Source organism: Erigeron canadensis, chromosome 4 (assembly GCF_010389155.1).
Source record: "Erigeron canadensis isolate Cc75 chromosome 4, C_canadensis_v1, whole genome shotgun sequence".
Taxonomy (NCBI): domain Eukaryota; kingdom Viridiplantae; phylum Streptophyta; class Magnoliopsida; order Asterales; family Asteraceae; genus Erigeron; species Erigeron canadensis.
In genome coordinates this window covers 26,042,111-26,062,084 of record NC_057764.1, presented here as the reverse complement: position 1 = coordinate 26,062,084, position 19,974 = coordinate 26,042,111, and the positions used below count along the sequence as shown (strand labels likewise).

At 30.2% G+C, this 19,974-nt stretch overlaps 1 protein-coding gene across 2 annotated transcripts; it reads right to left on the bottom strand.

Annotated features, from left to right (window-relative positions):
• Positions 1-3,045: 3,045 nt before the first annotated feature.
• On the bottom strand, positions 3,046-6,578 carry LOC122595361 (delta(8)-fatty-acid desaturase). Of its 2 annotated transcripts, none has more exons than XM_043767710.1 (2): positions 6,350-6,578; positions 3,046-4,581 (listed from the first exon to the last, which is right to left on the bottom strand). In XM_043767710.1, the coding sequence occupies exons 1-2, from the start codon at positions 6,381-6,383 to the stop codon at positions 3,227-3,229; spliced, it is 1,389 nt and encodes a 462-aa protein (XP_043623645.1). In that variant the 5' UTR covers positions 6,384-6,578; the 3' UTR covers positions 3,046-3,226. The 2 variants fall into 2 exon arrangements, with proteins under 2 accessions (XP_043623645.1, XP_043623646.1); XM_043767711.1 differs by lacking the exon at positions 6,350-6,578 and adding an exon at positions 4,904-4,919.
• Positions 6,579-19,974: the final 13,396 nt, after the last annotated feature.

Here is a 19,974-nt window from a genome sequence, read left to right as displayed (position 1 = left end):
GCACATCCGATGTTAAAAAAAAAATGTTAAACGCAGCCCTTATGGCTACATTTAACGTGCATAAAAAATTTATACCTTCCGTATCAAAAATCCATCCCTGAATTTTATAGTAAAGTACAAATATTTAATGCACTTTAACTGCAGCCCTAAGGACTGCGTTTAGCAAAACCTTATCCATTATTCTGGATAATTGTTGATTATTTTATATAAGAAAATATTAAACGCAGATCTTAGGGCTGTATTTAACGTGCGTACCTTCTATATTAAATGTCCACTCCTGGATTTCATGATAGGTGTATAACTATATAATGCACCTTAACTGCAACCCTAAGAGACACGTTTAGTAAAAACCTATATACATATTAGAGCACCTCAAATGGATGTCCATACGAGATATCGATGTTTAATTGGACTTATTTATGATTTTTTCATTGTTGCACCAAGTTTATAAAAATTATATATGAGATTGTTATGGTTTTCAGGTAGTTACTATGGAATTTACGTTTGGAAATTAGTAGCTTATTCAAAGAAACGGAAAATGGGAATAAAAAACGATGAGTTGATTGGAAATTACTACAAGGTATTGATTCAAGCAATTCTGGCTGGATATGGTAATGCTGTAATATTTTATTGTCGGTTCTAGATGTCATTTTTTGTGTCACATGTCACATGGGACCTATTTGTATGTACATTTTCAACTGGTACAATTATTTTGCATGACAATCAAATAAAATAGACCACTTGATTTGTCTGTTACATGACGAGGACTTCCTCAAAAAGCTATTTTCCACCAAAAATTAATTAGCTTTAGCTTATATATTCTTTGAATAATAAATTATAATTGTACTCACATGATGTATGATCATACATGGTCTTTGAGTAAAGAATTCCATTATGGTGTAGATCAAAGTTAAAATAAAATTCATAAACTTTTAGTCAATGTTACAGTTGAACCGGAAAAAATTGATAAAAATTGGAAACCAGCGGTTCAAATCTGTAAATGATGATTTTGCTAATTGTATCCTTTGAGGTAAAATTGTCAGTTTTTAATGATATGAAATATAATAAGTTGAACAAATTGTTAGATAAATGGACAATTTACTTATGGTTTTCTCAATTAATCGATGAAAATTTTTATTTTTTTTTGAACAACACAAGTATTATTATATAACGACGGTGTAGCAAGATACTAGGGGCCAAAAAGTACAAAAATATCTAGACAATCAATACCAGTATGAGCAGGACTAGCAACCCTTTTATGCAAAAATAGAAGTGGATTTTTCATTTTTGATCCACTATACAAAAATATCGATCGCAAGGTTTTAAGGTTGACAGTTATGCATTCAAAAAGTTATGTCAAGCTATCTTTGTTAAGTTTTCTGTGTGTTTTATTGATTATATGTGGTTGAAATCGTTGTGTCAGCACAGTTTCGTGTCTGTTCATGGTTCTATTCATGCATGAACAAATCATTTAGATTATTGTTTAAGAAAAAAAATCAATAATTCACTTTTTATGAAACTTGTGTCTTCACAAATATAAAATTTGGTAGCATTTTGTTGATGCAGTTGAAAAAGTACTGATCATGGAGGACATGATATATTAGAGTCTGATAGATGCACCAGTAACTAATGCAGACGAGTCAATTGTCAGGATTTTTGCGTGCCTTAAACAAGAACTCAGCTACCAGTTATTTCCTGTGAAACTATACATCCGGTGAATCAAGAGATTGATAGAAACGTGAACGATGGATTGCGGTATGGAGATGCATTGATGAAATCACTGCAAAAGATACCAAAGGACACACTAACTTTTAACAAGAATGGTTTTCTGTTGATGTTAAATTTTGAGGTGGCACAGATGATTTAGAAATGGAGATAATCTGACATAGGGATATACAAATATGTTCAAGCATCTTCGGTACGTTTTGAAACTCATGGAGGAATTTAAACGAACACAGATGGATGTAGAAAGTTTAGGGTAAAGTAGTGCACGTAACGGATTTTTGTTCATATCAGTGATTGAATTGGAATTCTTTAGCAGTTGTTGAGCTTCAATTTTTACATTTTCTGAATGGTCATCTGCTTAAATCATATAAGAGTAGTACCCTGTAGTTGTGTTGGGTGATCTTCTAATGACCAATTCTACAATCAAGATTAAACATAGGAATTACTAAATGTAGATCTTACATTTCCATTCTATAAATTTGTTTGACTGTTGTATTTGTGTTATTAGAGAGATCACAAGCTTTCTGTGCTTGATCAGTGCTTAACCGAGAATCTGAGTTTCTCGAGAACTTCAGCTTTATCATACCAAAGTTCTGTACTAAAAACGTCTGAATATGTGTTCTGTTTCGGTATTTCATGCCTGCATTAAATTTTGAGTCATCTGTAAACAAACAGAGAAAGATAATTTTATTAGGTCAAGAGTAATCGGGTAAGTTCAAGTCAAGACTACTATGACTTAATCAGGTTTAGTAATCACCCTTTACCATTCGTTCTTATGGTAATGGTGTAGATATATTATGTGTATGCCAAAATTGTCAGAATTCGTATTCTGTTTCGATACTTCATGCTTGCATTTGTTATCAACTGCTGCATATGCAAATGAAGATGCATAAAAATGAGTTTGTTTCTTTCTAAAGTCCAATTTAGTATCTTGCTTTTAAGCACTATACGTCAATCACCCTCTACTATTAAGCCCACACTTGACTTTCTTAATATCAGGTTACATGGGCCTAATCGATCTAAATCTGTACTAAATGACACCTTTTGTGTAGTGCGTTGATTCCATGACTCGGTTGTGGTTGACATAATACAGGTCAGGCATACCAACATTTATGTGTTGGGTTTAACTTTGTTGACGATCAACATCTAGCCTGAAAGACTTGCAAATTTATTACGACTCTCTAGCATCCTGGGATTCTACACATATAGAACAACTTGATAGAAGACTAACAATAAGTCAAATGGTATTGTTCTGTAAATGACACAGATGAAACCAAAACGATAAAATGCAAAATAACAAATTATACTGGGCGAGATATATAGATTAATAACCATATCAAATATGCCAAAATAAAATTTACATATCTAGAGATGAAGAAGGCCGGAAAAATACATCGTTTTCTTACTACTCAAAGACTAGTGCCAAGAAAAGAATCTGAGTTTCTTAAAAAACATATACTACTAAAAAATCAAATGCCAGAATATACGGCAACATAAGAACTCAACCATGAGTGTTAAAAGCTTCCCATAGTAAATTCTGAGGAGCTGGGTTTGTAAGGTCACGTGCCTGTAGAGCCGCTGTCCTAAGTGTCTTGAGTGTAGTTACATTAGCATTATAGAATGATAAACTTCTATAAGGCAAATTATGCTTTTTGCATAGTTCCTGCACAATTGGAGAAATCGATCTTAAGTGACACCTAGGCAACCTAGGAAACAAATGGTGCTCGAGTTGGAACTGTAAACCACCAAAGAACCAATCCATCCAAGAAGAACACGAGATATCGATGGTGCCACTTGTTTGTTTCTCAAACCAATCATTTCCCTTTGGGGGGCCAACATAGACATTAGCAGCAAAATGGTTCAATGTGAATTGAACATGTTGGATACCCGTAACACAAAAGCTAACCAACACAAATGCCACCCGTTCAGGCCAGTTAGGTAGGCATGAAACAAGTAACGGAAACCATGTCCAGAAGATAAGGGTTCCGAGTATGTTTAGTCCTCTGTCAGGAATCCTTCTTTTTGAAATCAGCAAAAGCATTGTTTGTAGATAGAGGTTGACCCGTGCAACACACATGATTGGGTAATATGAGTAATGTTGGTAGCTCACAAAGAACCGGGCCAAGGGGTCAAAAGTCAACTGTCTCCCATAGAAAACGGATTGCAGAGAATTGAAAAGCTTAGATGAAACGGCTAACATGGGTAAATGTTGTAGGTCAGGGTCATAATCAAGGCTATTGCAAGAAATGTGATGTGCGTTATGTGTCCATTTCCACCACGCAATACTGATCCCAGTTATACAGTTGCCAATAAAGATACCAGCAAATTTGTTCCACCCAGCGGTCGACATCATTTGATAATGCCCAGCATCATGACCCATATAAGCAATTTGCATCCATGCTAATCCCAATATTGCTCCAGCAAGCATATGAACCCAGAAACTATTGGAGCATAATACACCATACACACATGCAGAAAGCAACAATGACACAAAACAAAGTGAGTAAATCACACCATGCCCTTTTTTCTCAAACATTCCGGCTTTTGCAAACTCAGAAGCAAGTTTCCGGTAGTCTTTAGAAACTTGTGAAACCTTGTAATCTCTTAAGTGATACCCAGTAAAGAGTTTGTCAAGGTGTTTCCAAGCAGTACCAGGATGAAAAGCAATGAATGCATCGGTCACATCCTGACCAGCAAGATTTAATAGAGGAATATCGCCACCAGGATGCTCTTTAGTCCATTCTGTAACATTGTAAACTTTGCCCTGTATCGATATCCACAGGTCACCAGGCTTGTTATGTGTTTGTAACTCTTCTGATGTTATATACTTCTTTCCATCAGCCAACGAATTCATCGCTGAGAAGGGAAAAATTTTATGTTAGATAATCATTAACAAGCTTCAATATGAATGAAAAATATGAAACAAGAATGTTGCACACCAAAAAGGTATGAAGCTTTTAACTATCTTAAGTTAAAAAGATATACACACAGCATGTTCGATACTTGTATAAATATTTGCTCTATGTGAATATGATATTATATGAACTTTGTTTGTTAGATTAGATACACCTAACATAACTACAAATTACATCAGCTGAATAAATCAAGTGTGCAGCACTCATGATTATCTTATGTTAGCACACGATATGCTGAATTCATCCTATCAAAAACGGTATACCTTTTCTATTACATCATAAAAAGTAAACCGAATCCTTTTTTCATAGTAACAGTTGGTATCAGCAATAAGTGAACTTAGCACAATAAGAAGCTATCAGATTATCTACAATGCTCATTATCCATATGGCCAATATGGGTGGGATATATTTAAAGTGGCCCATTAGACTAATTAAAGGCTAAAACAAGGCTTATACTAGATAATTACTTATAATAATGATGGACAAAGAATATATATTCCAAAAGATATTATCTAGTCTTCTAGACAACTAGACAAGTACTAGTGGGAGCATGTGTATATCTAATAAAATGCGAAAAATGACGCGTTATTAGATATTTTAGCAGGCCAAAGAAGTCATGGTAAGCCAGACAAAAATGAAAAATCAATTTAGCATTAAAAATACTTGAACAAGAAACAGCAAAGCTTTGAAAATGACCTGTTTGGACGACATTTTCTATGGTTAAGTTAAACATATTCTAATCTAATCATTTGTCTTAACTAGCTTTTTATGGTCTTCAAGAGACTTGATCATTTTCCAAAACTAGAAAAGAACAAGGAAAAACAAAATAACGACAAGGCTAAAAATTTTTAATTAAAAAAACACCATCTTATGGTAGAACATGGTATGTATAATATTAATAATTCTAGACGATGTTTTCAACTTGGGTAATACATGATTATCGCCTTAATTTGCTAACTCTTTAAACAGACTTAATCAATCAGTAGAAAATACGTAAAACAAAGAAAACGACAAGGATTTTTTTTTAATTTTTTTGGTCAACAAAGTTATCGTTGGGCCGCCAAAACCAGACCCAACGCCTCAAACCCAACATGTGAGAGGTAAATCGACCCTAAATGAACAGTAAAGTAAAGACCCTACAGAATATCGCATGTATTTTAATGCGAAAAAAATGACATATATATAGACTATAAAAGTAAATTTTTTGATCATAATGTTTATATCATAAAAAGAGAATAATTCATTTATTCAATCAATATGAACACATGACAGCTAACTTATGAACAAAAAGTAAAAACATATACACACATATATTTATATATACATACATACATAGTTACATACTATATTAATATTAATTAGTTAAAGAATGTTGCTTTAAAACAGAGTTGATCTGATTGATAGTATTAAGACTGATATATATAGAATTTAAAATAATACGAGTAATACAAAAAGTCCGACCGGATCCTTGATCCGAAATCTGACCCAAAAAAACATGAACAGAATTCAGTTACAACAACCTTGGAAAAGAACCGGCATTGCATAAAATGATAATTGTGTGATGTTTAAAAAGTATTGTACATAAAAATAATAATCAACCGCAATAATGTATAACTCCACGTAATTCTTTTTAGTGACCAAGTAACGTATTTGAATGAATATATATAAATGTATATAGAGATAAATATAGGAAAAGAAAAGAGAAAAACCTTGAATAAGCATGGTGGGATCTTCAAAAACCATTGGATCGGTTTTAATGGGGTTTATAATGTTATTATTACGAGTATTGTTTAGACTTTAGAGGCTTAACGGAACAAACAATGTGTGTGAGTGAATGTATGTTTGATGATATTTAAAGTAGTAGTTATATAAGGTATTAAGGAAAGATATTTTATATTTTATTATTATTATTATATGTGTTTGTTTTGGAAAAGAAGGAGAAGAAAACAATCAAGGGTGGATTGGATATTGAATGAGTCCTATGAAATTGAAAGTCTGGAGCGAGCGCGTTATGTATCTATAGTAACTAAACTAGGTACTCCGCCATTTGACTCTCAACCTTTGAATTACATAATATACCTTCTATATTTAAACTAACTCTACACATCTTATCCCTGAATTTCCAAAATTACCCTTAATAAAAAAAACCCACAATTACCTAAAACCCCTATTGTTATAAAATCTCCATTAACTCTAAAAGTATTGCTGAAGGTATTGCTACGGATAAAAAAAACATTTTAATTGTCATAGCTTATATTACAAAATGTTTAAACAATAATTACATTTTTATAACTCACGAAATTACGAACCAATTATGTCCTTTGTATATTCGTATTAAATTTTAATCGTTGACTATTTATTTTTTTAATTGTCTTGGTCTACTCCCCTATAATTGTAAGTGGTTATTTTTCATGGTTAGTGTTTTCACTTCATCATTTTTTGCACCTAATTCGCGACTTATTTTTAGAATGATATATACAGTTAGATACTGCATTGACGCATTTCATGAAAGTAAACTGAACGCTATAAACCGTTACGGTGACTAAAGCGTTATAGACCGTCGCCGATGCAACGCGCGGGCACCACACTAGTATATAGATAACAAGAACCAGCATTGTGGCGGATATTATGGACGGCGGTGACCGAAGTGTTAGTGATGATGGACGACGGCGGTGGTTATTGACCAAAATAAAAGGTGTGTGTGTGTGTTGTTTTGATATATAGAAAGAGAGAATATCATGTGTGTGTTATTTGGCATAGAGAAAAATGGAATGAGGATATTTGTGTTTTGTAAGGTAAGTTAGTAATTTTACATGTGCCAAAAATTCTAAACTTTCAACATCACCATTATAATTTTGGAAAGTGATATTCTGTATCCGTACCACATATATGCGTTGATACTGTGTGCAGTAAAACTTGTATATTTTAGTAAGTTAATCAAAACTAATGATACCATTATCATTTCCTATAATTTTTATAATAGAATAAGATATACAAGATATAGATATAGATATCGATATTATACTCGTAGTTAAGTTATACTTGTAGATAAATCTAATATAGATAGATAGATAGATAACAATAACATACAAGATATAGATAACGACATAGATATAGATATTATACTCGTAGTTAAGTTATACTCGTAGATAAATCTAATATATTACAGCCGTCCACTTCCCACTAGCCTCATAAAACAACACCAGGGGAAGCACACATTGGTTCTAATTTCTAAACCATCTTAATACTTGGGTCTTAAGATTCAATTATTTTTTATACATCTTTTATTGCCACAAATTTTTGCAACCTCCCTATATGCAATATCCATCTATTGGGTTTTGTTATAAAATATTTGTACATTCATTATAAAAATAGGATGTTGGACCTTTGATAAAAAAAAGTATTGTTTTTTTTTATATAAGTTAATAATAGCTTTAAAGATTGTATTTAGCATTTTTTTTTCTTCTTATTTATAATTTGGATGACAAATTCATTTGATTTTCTTTTCGGACCAAATTTTTCTTTAAACATATACTATTTCTATTTTTATCCTAACAAATTCTTAAATGCAACGATAATTTTAAAGTTTTTATGACTTTTGGATCCTTTATTATATGTATTATTAATTTTTTAATTTTTTTCTAACAACGAGTTATTAGTTAGTAGTAACATCCGAAACACAATAATGACATATAACTAGACATTTATTATCATTAAAATCATTTATGGAATATATTTACGAAATTTGTTTAGCCAATTCGCATCTGATGTTCTTCAACATGTTACGAAATTTATTATCATCACCATCATTTTCTTGATTATTTGATATCTTCTCTACTAAGACTTCATTAGAGAACACTTTTAGTAACCCCCATTTATATCTTCGGGTTGATAGTTACAACATCATCCAATCATCCAATAGAAGATATAAAAGGAATAAAGGATTAAAGCTTAAATAGTATACAAAATGAGTTAATCATAATTCAGTATTTCAACCCTTTATTTACAGAGTATTTTTTTTTCTTTATAACTCCATGGTTAAGAACCAACTTTTCATGCTGGAGGTCTTGAGTTTGAGACATAAAAATGACATTTCAAGGTATTTTACAAATAAAGTCATCCAGTGAAGCATCTTGGGGCAAAGTTTTACCACAATTAAATGATCTACATCTTTTTTATAAAAAAAAAACAACTAAATATATTATTTTGTCCATCTTTTTGACAATTAATTGATCACAAGTGGGTTGAATGGGTGAATCGCCAAGATCACAAGTGGGTAAATGGGAATATGGCAAACAACTCGTATTCTAGAAGTATGAATGTATGACGAAGACTTTGTATATCTCATACATGGTCTCATATCATGTTCTCCTATAAATATTTTTATATCGTATAACTAGCTCATCAACCCACATAATACGTAGGTAATTTAAAAAAAATAGGTTATGACATAATTGTTTAAATGACGGCGCGCAGTGTAAAATAGCATGTATAATATAAGGAAAATGATAAATCTTACTAACCAATCATCCTAAAAATTCTTCTAATATATCCACTTGTTAACACATGTCCACTAATCTCTTTTCAAATCTCACCCCCTGATTTTTCACATGTCACAATCCTATTAATTAGGAGGATTTGTAAGCTAATAAATTAGGAGGATTGATCATTACCCATAAATTATTAACGCATAAAAGACAAAATAAAAATTAATTACTATATTTTAAGAATATCAAATTATGGAAAAATCAAATGATAAAAATTATGACATCATACCATATATTAATAAAAAAAAACTAAAAGTGTTAAATAAATTATTTCAAAGATGAGATATCATTACAATTTTAAATAGTCTTTATTAAATACCCATTCTCAATACTGAAAAAATACCATATCACTTGAAGAAAAATGAATCTTTGACCTAATTTGAAAAGAGTATAGTCTGGATGTGAAATTAGAAGATGCTAAACAAACTAATTCAGTAAATATGAAAGGCTCAAATCATTATTTCGCTTTAAATTTTTCTTTGAACAAATGAACTTTTTTGTTCGATGAATATATTTATATTTTATTTTATTAGCACGTTACCCGTGCAAATGTGGCGGTAGTCGAGGGGGCGACGATGTGGTGGTGGATGAAACTGTTGGTGGTAGATGAGACGTCGAGTGATGTAGATAATTGATGTAAAAGTAATTGATGTAAAGGGTTAAAAGAGATGTTTTAAATGATAAATGATTGATAGTTTAATTTAATCATTAATGTTAAGGGGTAGTGTAGATGAAAATATTTTAAAGGGTGTTAAGTGAAAATATTACATTTTTTCAACACTTTCAAAAATAAAATGCTATTTTTTGTTAGAGTTAATTGCACAAATCATCTCCGTGGTTTACAAGTTTTCATGATTTTCATCCCTCCAAGTTATTTTTAGTGATTTTGTTCTTTATATATATCTATATATATATATATATATATATCCTTTTTAGTAGATTATATTCTTTTAAGGGATGCACTTTTCGTGTTTTTCATCCCTTAAAAGATGTAAGGTGTTAAAAAAATAAAGATGCAGAACAAAGTCCACCAAAAGTAACTTTGAGGGATGAAAATCACAATAATCTATAAACCACAAGGATGATTTATGAAATTAACTCTTTTTGTTATAATATAGTATAGATACATCAATTTTTTCCTTGAGCATTCAATGCAAATTTCTTCACTTAGTTTTTAAATAAAGTTTTGAAACAATATATAACTCATATGTAATGAGAAGTAATATTTGTATCATTATATTTTCAATGCATGTACAACATATAAATTTTATAGCTAATTGTACAAGTCAGTAATATATAATTATGGTACATTTATGATTTATCAACAAATTGGTACTAATATCACTACCCATATGTAATCGGTAAAGTTGTGGACCAAGTTAAAACTTTTTTGACATTTTAATATTAATGTTTTTTGTTCGTTCTCTAATTTAATTCTAATAAAATTTGATCGATTATTCACAAAACTGTGATGATAACTTCACTACTTGGGAACAAGTATATATAACTAGATTTTGGACGCTTGTCCGAATACACATGATTTTAATATTATATATTAATTTATTAGTTATTAATTTTAGTAATAGAAATTTAATTGATATATTAAAACTTTGAGTTTATATTGAAATTTTTTTCCAGATGTGCATATCAAAGTTGTTTACGGTGAAATGCTTAAAATATATTAGTATTACCAAATCATAATATGTTTATCAAAGTCGTTAATTGTGACATTCTTAACGATATTTGAACATTAAAAAGTAATAATATGTCATTATCATTTTTATTTGCTTTATTGTTACTCATGACGTATTACATTCTTATTTTACACTATTAGAAATAATATCTTACTTTTAAATGAAAATATCGTAGATATTTTAATTAGAATATGACAATGTTATATGTGTTTCATATAATGAATTGTATTTTTACATGTTTTATTTTTTTTATATACGTCATGACAATTTAAAAAAAAAATTAAGCAAAAAAATAATAGTACAATTACTTTTAGAATCTTAATATATTTACATTAAATATTATTTATTTTTAATTAAATTTTTTATATTTGTAAGATTGAACATGCTATTATTATATTGGATATATATTAGTTATTAATATATTACCTATTATATTATGAAATATATATTAGTTATTATTATACCGAATATATATTAGCCAATATTATATTAGCTATTATTATTTATTTAATATATTAAAATTATTGATTAAAAAGTGTAATTTGGGATGAAAAACAAAAAGTATAAATTAAAGTCAAAGATGAAAATAAATAGTAACAACTTTTGAAAATCGAGAGTTGTAATTGATTAATAAGTTAATAGACCAACAGTCTTTAAGTGTATTAAAAGAAAAGATAATAATAAAAGTAATAATGATAATAGTAAACCAACAAACGATATAACAAAATGGTCAACGATTGTGGTCTACGGATGTAGATGTAGTCAACACTCCACCTCAAGCTTGCGCCTTGCAGAATGCAAGTAATCATACTATTACTCATATCAATGTTCATGTACGATTCAAAAGTAAGCCGTGGTGAATAAGTCCATCAAATTTGTGACTTACCGGGAAAGGCATGCGGGGGTTGCAGGGCCGGGCGGGCACACCGCCGCCGGCATTTTACCGCAGGAGAGAGAGAAGGGAAATGGGGGAAGGAAGCGGCAGCGGGGAAAAGAAGAAAGAGGAGAGAGGGAGGAAAGAGAAGGTGTGTGATTGGCTGGTCAAACACATGGGACCCCCCACTAACGGGTCTCACGACCGTTGTATTTAAAAAACTATATATATATATATATATTTTTTTTTATTAACCTTTACCTTTTTCACTATATATATACAACCTTTTTTAACACAAAACACACAACATTCTACCATTTCTCTTCTTCTTCTTCTTCTTATTTCTTCACCACTTTTAGAAAAAAAAATGGATCCAAATAAAACTATAAAAAGCCCCTTTCCTAAGAACAATCAAAATCGTTTGTTTAATTTCCCTGAACCTCTCCCAAATCAACCTATTCAAAATCAACCCCTTCCAAATCTACTGTTTTCTCAACCTATTCTTAATCAACAATATTCTCAACCTCCTTCAAATCAACCATACTCTCAACCTATACAAAATCAACAATACTCTCAACCCATCTCCTCTTTTTGTTCAACCCATCTCCTCCCTTTGTTTTTTCCTCCAAGTCAAGAAAAAGAGCAAACCGCGACTTCCTCCTCTCATGATATTGTAGCCGATGATATTAGCGCCTACACGCACGAAAAGCGTGATTATTTGGTGCTTAAGCCCGAAAAGGATCAATTGGCGAAAGATTTTTGGGCTACACAAATCGATGGTCGAAGTCGAAGTCTCGACAAAGGAATTTGAAGTTTTTTACCGACTCTCATACTTACAACACCGATCCGTATCAACTCAAACTCATTCTTCAAGAGAAACGTGAAATCACCGAAAAGTACGGATGGAAATGTAACTTTTAGTTGTTTTTTTTTTCGGTAACTTTTAGTTTTTTTTTTCGGTAACTTGTTTTTTCGGTTTTTTTTTAAATTGTAGGAAATGTGTGTTTTTCTTTTCAAGTATTTTAATGTTATTTGTTTTACTATGTAATGAAAGTTTAATGTTGTTATTTTATATAGTTTTTAAATTTTTATAGTATTAAAAATAAATGAAAAAGAAATGAAATAGTATTAAAAATAAATGAAAAAGAAATAATGAGGTGGAGATGGGGGAAGATGGGGGAAAGTGTCACCAGTGATTTGGGGAAGATGGGGGGAAAAATGGAGCAAAATGAGGTGGCAAAATTTTAGTGGTTAGTGGTGGGGGAAGAATGGTAACCACTCCCTCCCCCCTCAATCTATGAATTGTGTTTAGAGGATTCACAGTTACGAGTATATTTATTATATAACAAAGATAGTGGGTATGAACAGTGACACTAGTTGTACAGCTGTCTGCAACCTATTTGTTTATTATTTAATTAAATAAATCGTAGATATTTAATATGTCAAACTTTTAAACAGCTTATATTGAAGGTTGTTTTGGATTTTGTTTATCTTTATTTTTTATTTGGCTCATCTATATTTTCTATAATGGTTTTCTTTAATTTGTATTTTAGAATTCTTTTAAAAAATAATTTATGTATTTAATATGACAAAATTTAAGCAAGTTTATTTTATTGCTTTTTTATGGTCTTTCTTTATATTTTATTTTTTACGCCTCACCCCGTATTATTGTTTGGCTTTTATTATATCGCAATCTTTTTTGGTTTTTTACGAAGTTGCGTGTTAGTCTAATCTTTTTTAATCGTAGGTATTTAATATGTCAAACTTTTAAGCGGCTTTTATTTAAGGGTTTTTTTTTTTTTTTTTGCTTTGTTTTAGATTCTTTTAAATAACAATTTGTGCATTTAATATGACAAAGTTTTAAGCAAGATTAAATTATTGCTTTTTTATGGGTTTTTTTTTAAAGGTGAATTTCGCAGAAAACTTCGTGTCACGATTCGACAGCGAGAGGTCTAGCATACGTTGTTTTAACCGGATGCGCGCTAGAGAGCTCACTCGAAGTAGAAATGCCTATTTCAAATATCCGATGGGGGGAAAACCCCCTACTAATCCGCCTGAAGGCACGGCGATTTTATTTTCCCCGTATTATTGTTCGGCTTTTATCACGTCGCAATCCTTTTTGGTTTTTTTTTACGCAGGTGACTGCCAGTCTGATTTTTTTATTAAGTAAATAAAATATGTTTTTTTTTCTATAACACTACAAGCTTTTGAATGTCATTGTAATATTTCTTTCAAATAAATAGATATTTAAGGTGTCAAAATTTTTTAGCTAACACAACAACAATTACAAAACATTTCTATGACGGAGAATATTGTAGTATATTAATAGTGACCTTAAAAAAAGAATAGACAGCCGTGACAACATATATATAAACCGATGCCGCCCAACGGTTTAATTGAATAAGTTTTTGTTCTATTTCAAATCATTAATCCGTAATACATTTTTATATGGGAGGTGATATCAATAACATTAACTTTGATATATCGTCATTAACATACATTGCTAACTTATACATTTATATAGTCATTTTTAAAATCTATAAATTGTGGTAGATATATAAAAAGTTGTGATACATTTATCACTTCCTTTTCCATATAGAATGGGCCAAGAATAATGGGAAAACTGGGTCGTTTGGCAATGAGTTTTTTTTGAAAGTTTTAGGAATATAAAATAATACTCTAGCTATGTTTAGATATACATTTAAGCCTCAAAAACCTTTTAAAAACCCCGAAGTTTTTAAAATAAAAGTTTGTACAAAAAGGGTTGGAAAAAAACACCGGTTTTTATCCCCAAGAATATGCTCCAACTTCAAGCCCTAACAATAGGCTGAAGCTCATAATTTTGTGCCAAACATACTCTAACTAAAGGCGAAACCGAATTTGATATTAAGGGAGGCACAATTTTTTTACGGGGAAGTTTTAGTATGAAGAAGTCATATGTACATAAATTGGGTTGGTTGAAACGAGTCATCCTTTAGCCTTTTAGGGTGAGGGGAGTACCTTACACTTCTTTCCACTTCTCCCTGTTGATACGCGTTTGAACCTTAAAATCAGGATCAATTCGACTACAAAAAAACGGAATACAATTGTAATCGACTTTGAGGTTTCTGTAAATTAATGGAAATGTATACACGAATTGAACGAAGAACAAAAGATATAAAACGATGTAAAACTCATATATTATCATTAATCATAAGATTACAAGCATCAAACAAGTATACATCTTGTTGAGATAGGGTATAGATCTTTACTCCGTCCAAATGAATAGTTTCTGTCTAGACTCAAACCATCAACCTAGAATATATTGTAACCTAAATCTTATATATATATATATATATAGGCTGATTCACGGGCTGGGTTCTATCACGTTTGTGGGATTTGATTATCTTCACACGAACTACCACTTCGTGATGACGTCATCATGATTTGATTTGTATATATGATGACGTCACACGACCTTGCTGACGTCATCTCTTCATCATACAGAACTCAAGTCCATAGAATTGTATTGCAGTGGACAATAATTAGTGCACAGAAACTGCACCAACACTCCCCATCTTTTCTACTTCTCTCTATCTTTTCATCACTTTCACATAATACCTTACCACCCCTCTAATCCTTCCCCACCTGGTTAAAGATAAAAAAAAAAAACAAGAATCAAACAGAAAAAAAAAAAGGAAGAGAAAAATCCGGACACCACCTCCCCAATTCATTCCCCACCTATTAGGTACCTATAGGGCATAATGGTGTTCAATCGGGTGACCGGTTGATACCGGCTTGGTACTCTGAGTATACCGTCCACCCTTACTATCTTGTATAAAATGAACAAATCAAATATTTGGTGTACACTTTGAAAAAAATTGATTAAGTGAAAATTTTGGTGTACACTTTGCTGAAGTAAAAATTTTTTCCATGCAAATAGCCAAATATATTTAGTGGAAAAATTTAATGATGTTACTAAAGATTACGAGTAGTTCATATTTGTATACTGAAAACATCACTCTCTTATGTATGCACCAAACGGATTTTTCAACTCGTAACCTGTAATTTGCTAGAGTCAAATATGGCACCTCTGTAGAATTCCAAATTAACCCCTCATTCGTACTTCGATTATATGCTATCAATTATAATATGCAAAACATAAGTGTCCATTTTTTTGTATGGTGTGTGGTGGTGACCTTGGTCTGCAGTCATGCAATTTATGCAAAATATGAATCGGATAGATTTATGCCCATTTGTCATTGTAGGTTTCATATACTGTATACAGTATACTTTCATATATATAATTATATATATAAAAAACTAGATTTTAGACTCGTGTCAAATACACGAATTTTATTAAATTGTCAATATAAGAGATAATATATGTAAGACAAAAAGACTTATAGATTAAGATGTGAAACTATACATTAAAAAAATTGAGATACTCAAATATAAATACTCAATACTAAATATAATGGTAAAAAAACATGAACGTTTTCTATTTATATATATATATATATATATATATATATATATATAGTTTCCTTATTTTGAGAACCATTTTTTTTGTAAGAACCATGAAAACTCTTACTTTATATATTTGTTCACATGTTTTTTTTGTTCATTCACATGTGAAATGATATAAAAATGTATGTTGTAGAAGAAAATTTTTTAAAAAACCTTCAAAGTAGTCTTTTGTGAACTTGTGAATGAATTTGTTCACATGTGACAAATGGCTATATATAAGGTTTTGAAAAAAAATTTCTTCTGCAACATATATTTTTATAACGTTTCACATGTATGAACAAAAAAAAAACATGTGATCGAATATAAAATTTAGGAGTTCTCACGGTTCTTACAAAAAAACGGGTTCTCAAAATAAGGGTCCCCGATATATATATAGGGGTAGGTTATTTATAGTACAAACATTTAAAAAAGTACAAAAAGTACAAGGTTTTTCCTCCTTCCTTTTTCCTTTCATCTCCGACCACTACCACCACCATGATCATCTCCGACCACCATTATGATCATCTGACGACGACGGACATCTCCGGCGAGACTTATACGTGTGTAAGAGTTGTGTTTATCTAGAATTATAACATATAATATAATAATTATACTTACTGCTATTGTAATTATCTCTAGTGGCTTTTTCCCATCCCTTTTGAGAACATTAATACAACTTATTTAAGAGTTGTGTTTATCTAGGATTATAACATGTATAATATAATAATTATACTTATTGCTATTGTAATTATCTCTAGACATTTTTTTAGTCGACCACATTAGTTAAATTTAATCAATTAAATTAAGTCACATGTTTAGTTTGATAGTTTTGAGAAATTAAGAGTGTTAATTGGTCAATTGAAGTTTGGTCAGTTATTTTTTAGTATATATATATAATATATAATATCATATAATATATAAAGATAAAGATTATAAAGGAAAATGATTAGTATGTCGAAAATATAGGCCTAATAGTGTGTCTAATATTAAAGGATTGACACATGGCAATATCAATGATAAAGATTAGGAATTGAAGAAAAAAAAGTGAAATTCATGTATCAAAAATTGAATGGATGGATTAAACATACTTTTAGGTATATTTTTTTCTATCATTATCCATATATAAAACTTAGTAACTCTCTATTAGACATTTGTATCTTGTTAATGTATAAAATATGATGCAATTATCACACGCATTTTGGTAGTTTAAATTTTTCTTGACTAATAATAATGAACAGGATCAAGTCGATAACAATGATGAACTAACGCAGTTTCACATAAAATTAGAACTTAAAAGTACTATAATCATGTGCCTTTTTTTTTGTTTTTTTTTTTTTTTTGTATAATTATTGGTATTATTTATCATGCTTTCGAGAATGGGATAACTCACATGCACTAAAATATTTAAGCGGTATCACCCATTCACCCGTGACTGAATAAAGCCTACATAGATGTTCAAGTTATAAACTATACAATATTCTAATATAATATGTTTATGAGTATAATTAAATTAAATTAAATTAACAACATACTTATAATTAAAAACGTTATCCTTATATAATACTAGATGGGTGTCGTCGCGTTGCGGCGGCAAAAATAGACAACGTTTAAGGTGTTGTGAGAACGTTCGAGGTGGGATGTGAAGCGAGGGGGGGGGGTTATGAGTTAGGGTTTTTGCTATGTGTTTTTGTGTGAGGGGGAGATAGAGTGTGAAATTTTTGTAAGAGTATTTTAGTCACAGTGTATAAAATGAAAATAGAGATGTATTAAGATGAAAGGTAAATTAGACATATCAGGTTTTTAAAAGTTTAAAAAGGGCGTGTCAGATTGCTTTATAAAGGAGTATAAATACAAATAAATGTTAGTCATGAACCAACTTTAAAATTAAAATAATTTTTCTTCATAATTAGAGTTATAACAACAATTATAAGGAAATATTATTTTAATTTTAAAGTTAGTTCATGACGCAACTTTTATATTATATAAGGATAAAGATAACGTATTTAATTTTAAGTATACTTTTAATTATACTCATAAAACATACTCGTATTGTATTAGAATATTGTATATTTTATAACTTGAACATCTATTCAGGCTTTATTCAGTCACGGGTGATTCCACTTGAATATTTATATATCAAATATAGTCTCATAAAGGAGATGGGTGGGTTATTTTGAGAACCATAAAAAAAATAAGAATGCGAAAACCAATCTGGGCCATTGATTTTGATCTTGATGATATTTAATTTTCTTTCTCCTCATTTTCACCCAATTCATTCAAATGGTTTTATCTCACAAACCGTACATCGTTAAACGAAAAAAAAAAGCATGGGTAGTCTTAAAATTTCGTACTCTTTCATTAGAGATGCGACTTGATATACTTTTGACAAACTTTTAAATTTCGATTTTTTTTTTTTTAATTTTTTTTTAGCGATAATCCTACACATGTGTAGGATGTATATCCTACACATGTGCAGGACATGTATAGGGTATACATCATACACATCCTACACATGTGCAGGTAAAAAAAAAAATTCGAAAAAAAAAAAATTTTCGAAATTTAAAAGTTTGTCAAAAGTATATCAAGTCGCATCTCTAATGAAAGAGGACGAAATTTTAAGACTACCCATGTTTTTTTTTCGTCTAACGATGCACGGTTTGTGAGATAAAACGTTTTGAAAAATTTGGATGAAAGTGATGAGAGAGAAAAAAGGAGATGAAATGTGTGGCCCAGATTGGTTCTCGCTTTCTTTTTTTTTTTATGGTTCTCAAAATAACTTTCCCCTGGATTACATATCTTTATCTCTATACTAAATAAAATCTCTCTACTAAATAAAAAAAAGTTGTTATGACATCATTATTTTATATAAATAACTTATTTGTAACTTTCAAATTTATTCTTAAAGTTTTATTCTTTTTTATTTTATTTATTTATGGTGTCATAAACACTTTTTTTTAAAAAACTTATTGTTGTTTCATTTTCGTTATTTTATGATGTCATTATTTAAAAAAAATATTTTTATTTTCACAAAAACAACTCTAATAATTTATACATGTTCTTTTAAGTTCAATAATTTAAATATTTTTGTCATTGTAGATTTTTAAATTATCCGTATATTATTATACGGGCTAATAAGCTAATTATAAGATATACTATTTCGAGGCCGTTGTCCTGCCACAACTTCAGTGGTGAAGATATATTTTTATAAACTTTTATTAATATGTCCGAGTTGAACCTGGGTCAATTAGCTACTAATATAATAAAATAAAGTCGGATACCGAAATGGTCTTTTACTTATTAGTGAATGATCAATGTGGATGATAATTTCAGAGACAACAAGCAAACCCGTAAGGCCGTGACATGATATTTAAGTTGAAGGTAATTAAATTTGGTCATAAATGGGCCGTGGGTGACATGACTAACAAGTCCATATTTAGGTTGGGTTAATTTTTTAAAACCCGCTGATAACCCGTCAATCCATTAAAGTATATATAGGAAACTTAAATATTACAATTTTAAATGTATTATTATTTTCTATCTTAATTTGTTTTATTATACATATCTATCTTAATATCTGATATGTATTTGCCGAAGTTTCCATGTTTGTTTGTAGTTAGGTCATGGTATAGGTTAAAAAATATCGAAACTTTGAATATGTTTTTCTTTTTGCATATCATGTAGCTTTTGATTTAACATGTACTAGATGCATGGTACGACATGACTAACATGAT

Excerpts from the sequence above, each read along its gene's own strand:
- LOC122595361 (XM_043767710.1), bottom strand. The coding sequence starts at position 6,383 with ATGGTTTTTGAAGATCCCACCATGCTTATTCAAG. Across the intron at positions 4,582-6,349 it reads TCCCACCATGCTTATTCAAG|CGATGAATTCGTTGGCTGAT; the intron begins GTTTTTCTCTTT and ends TTCCCTTCTCAG.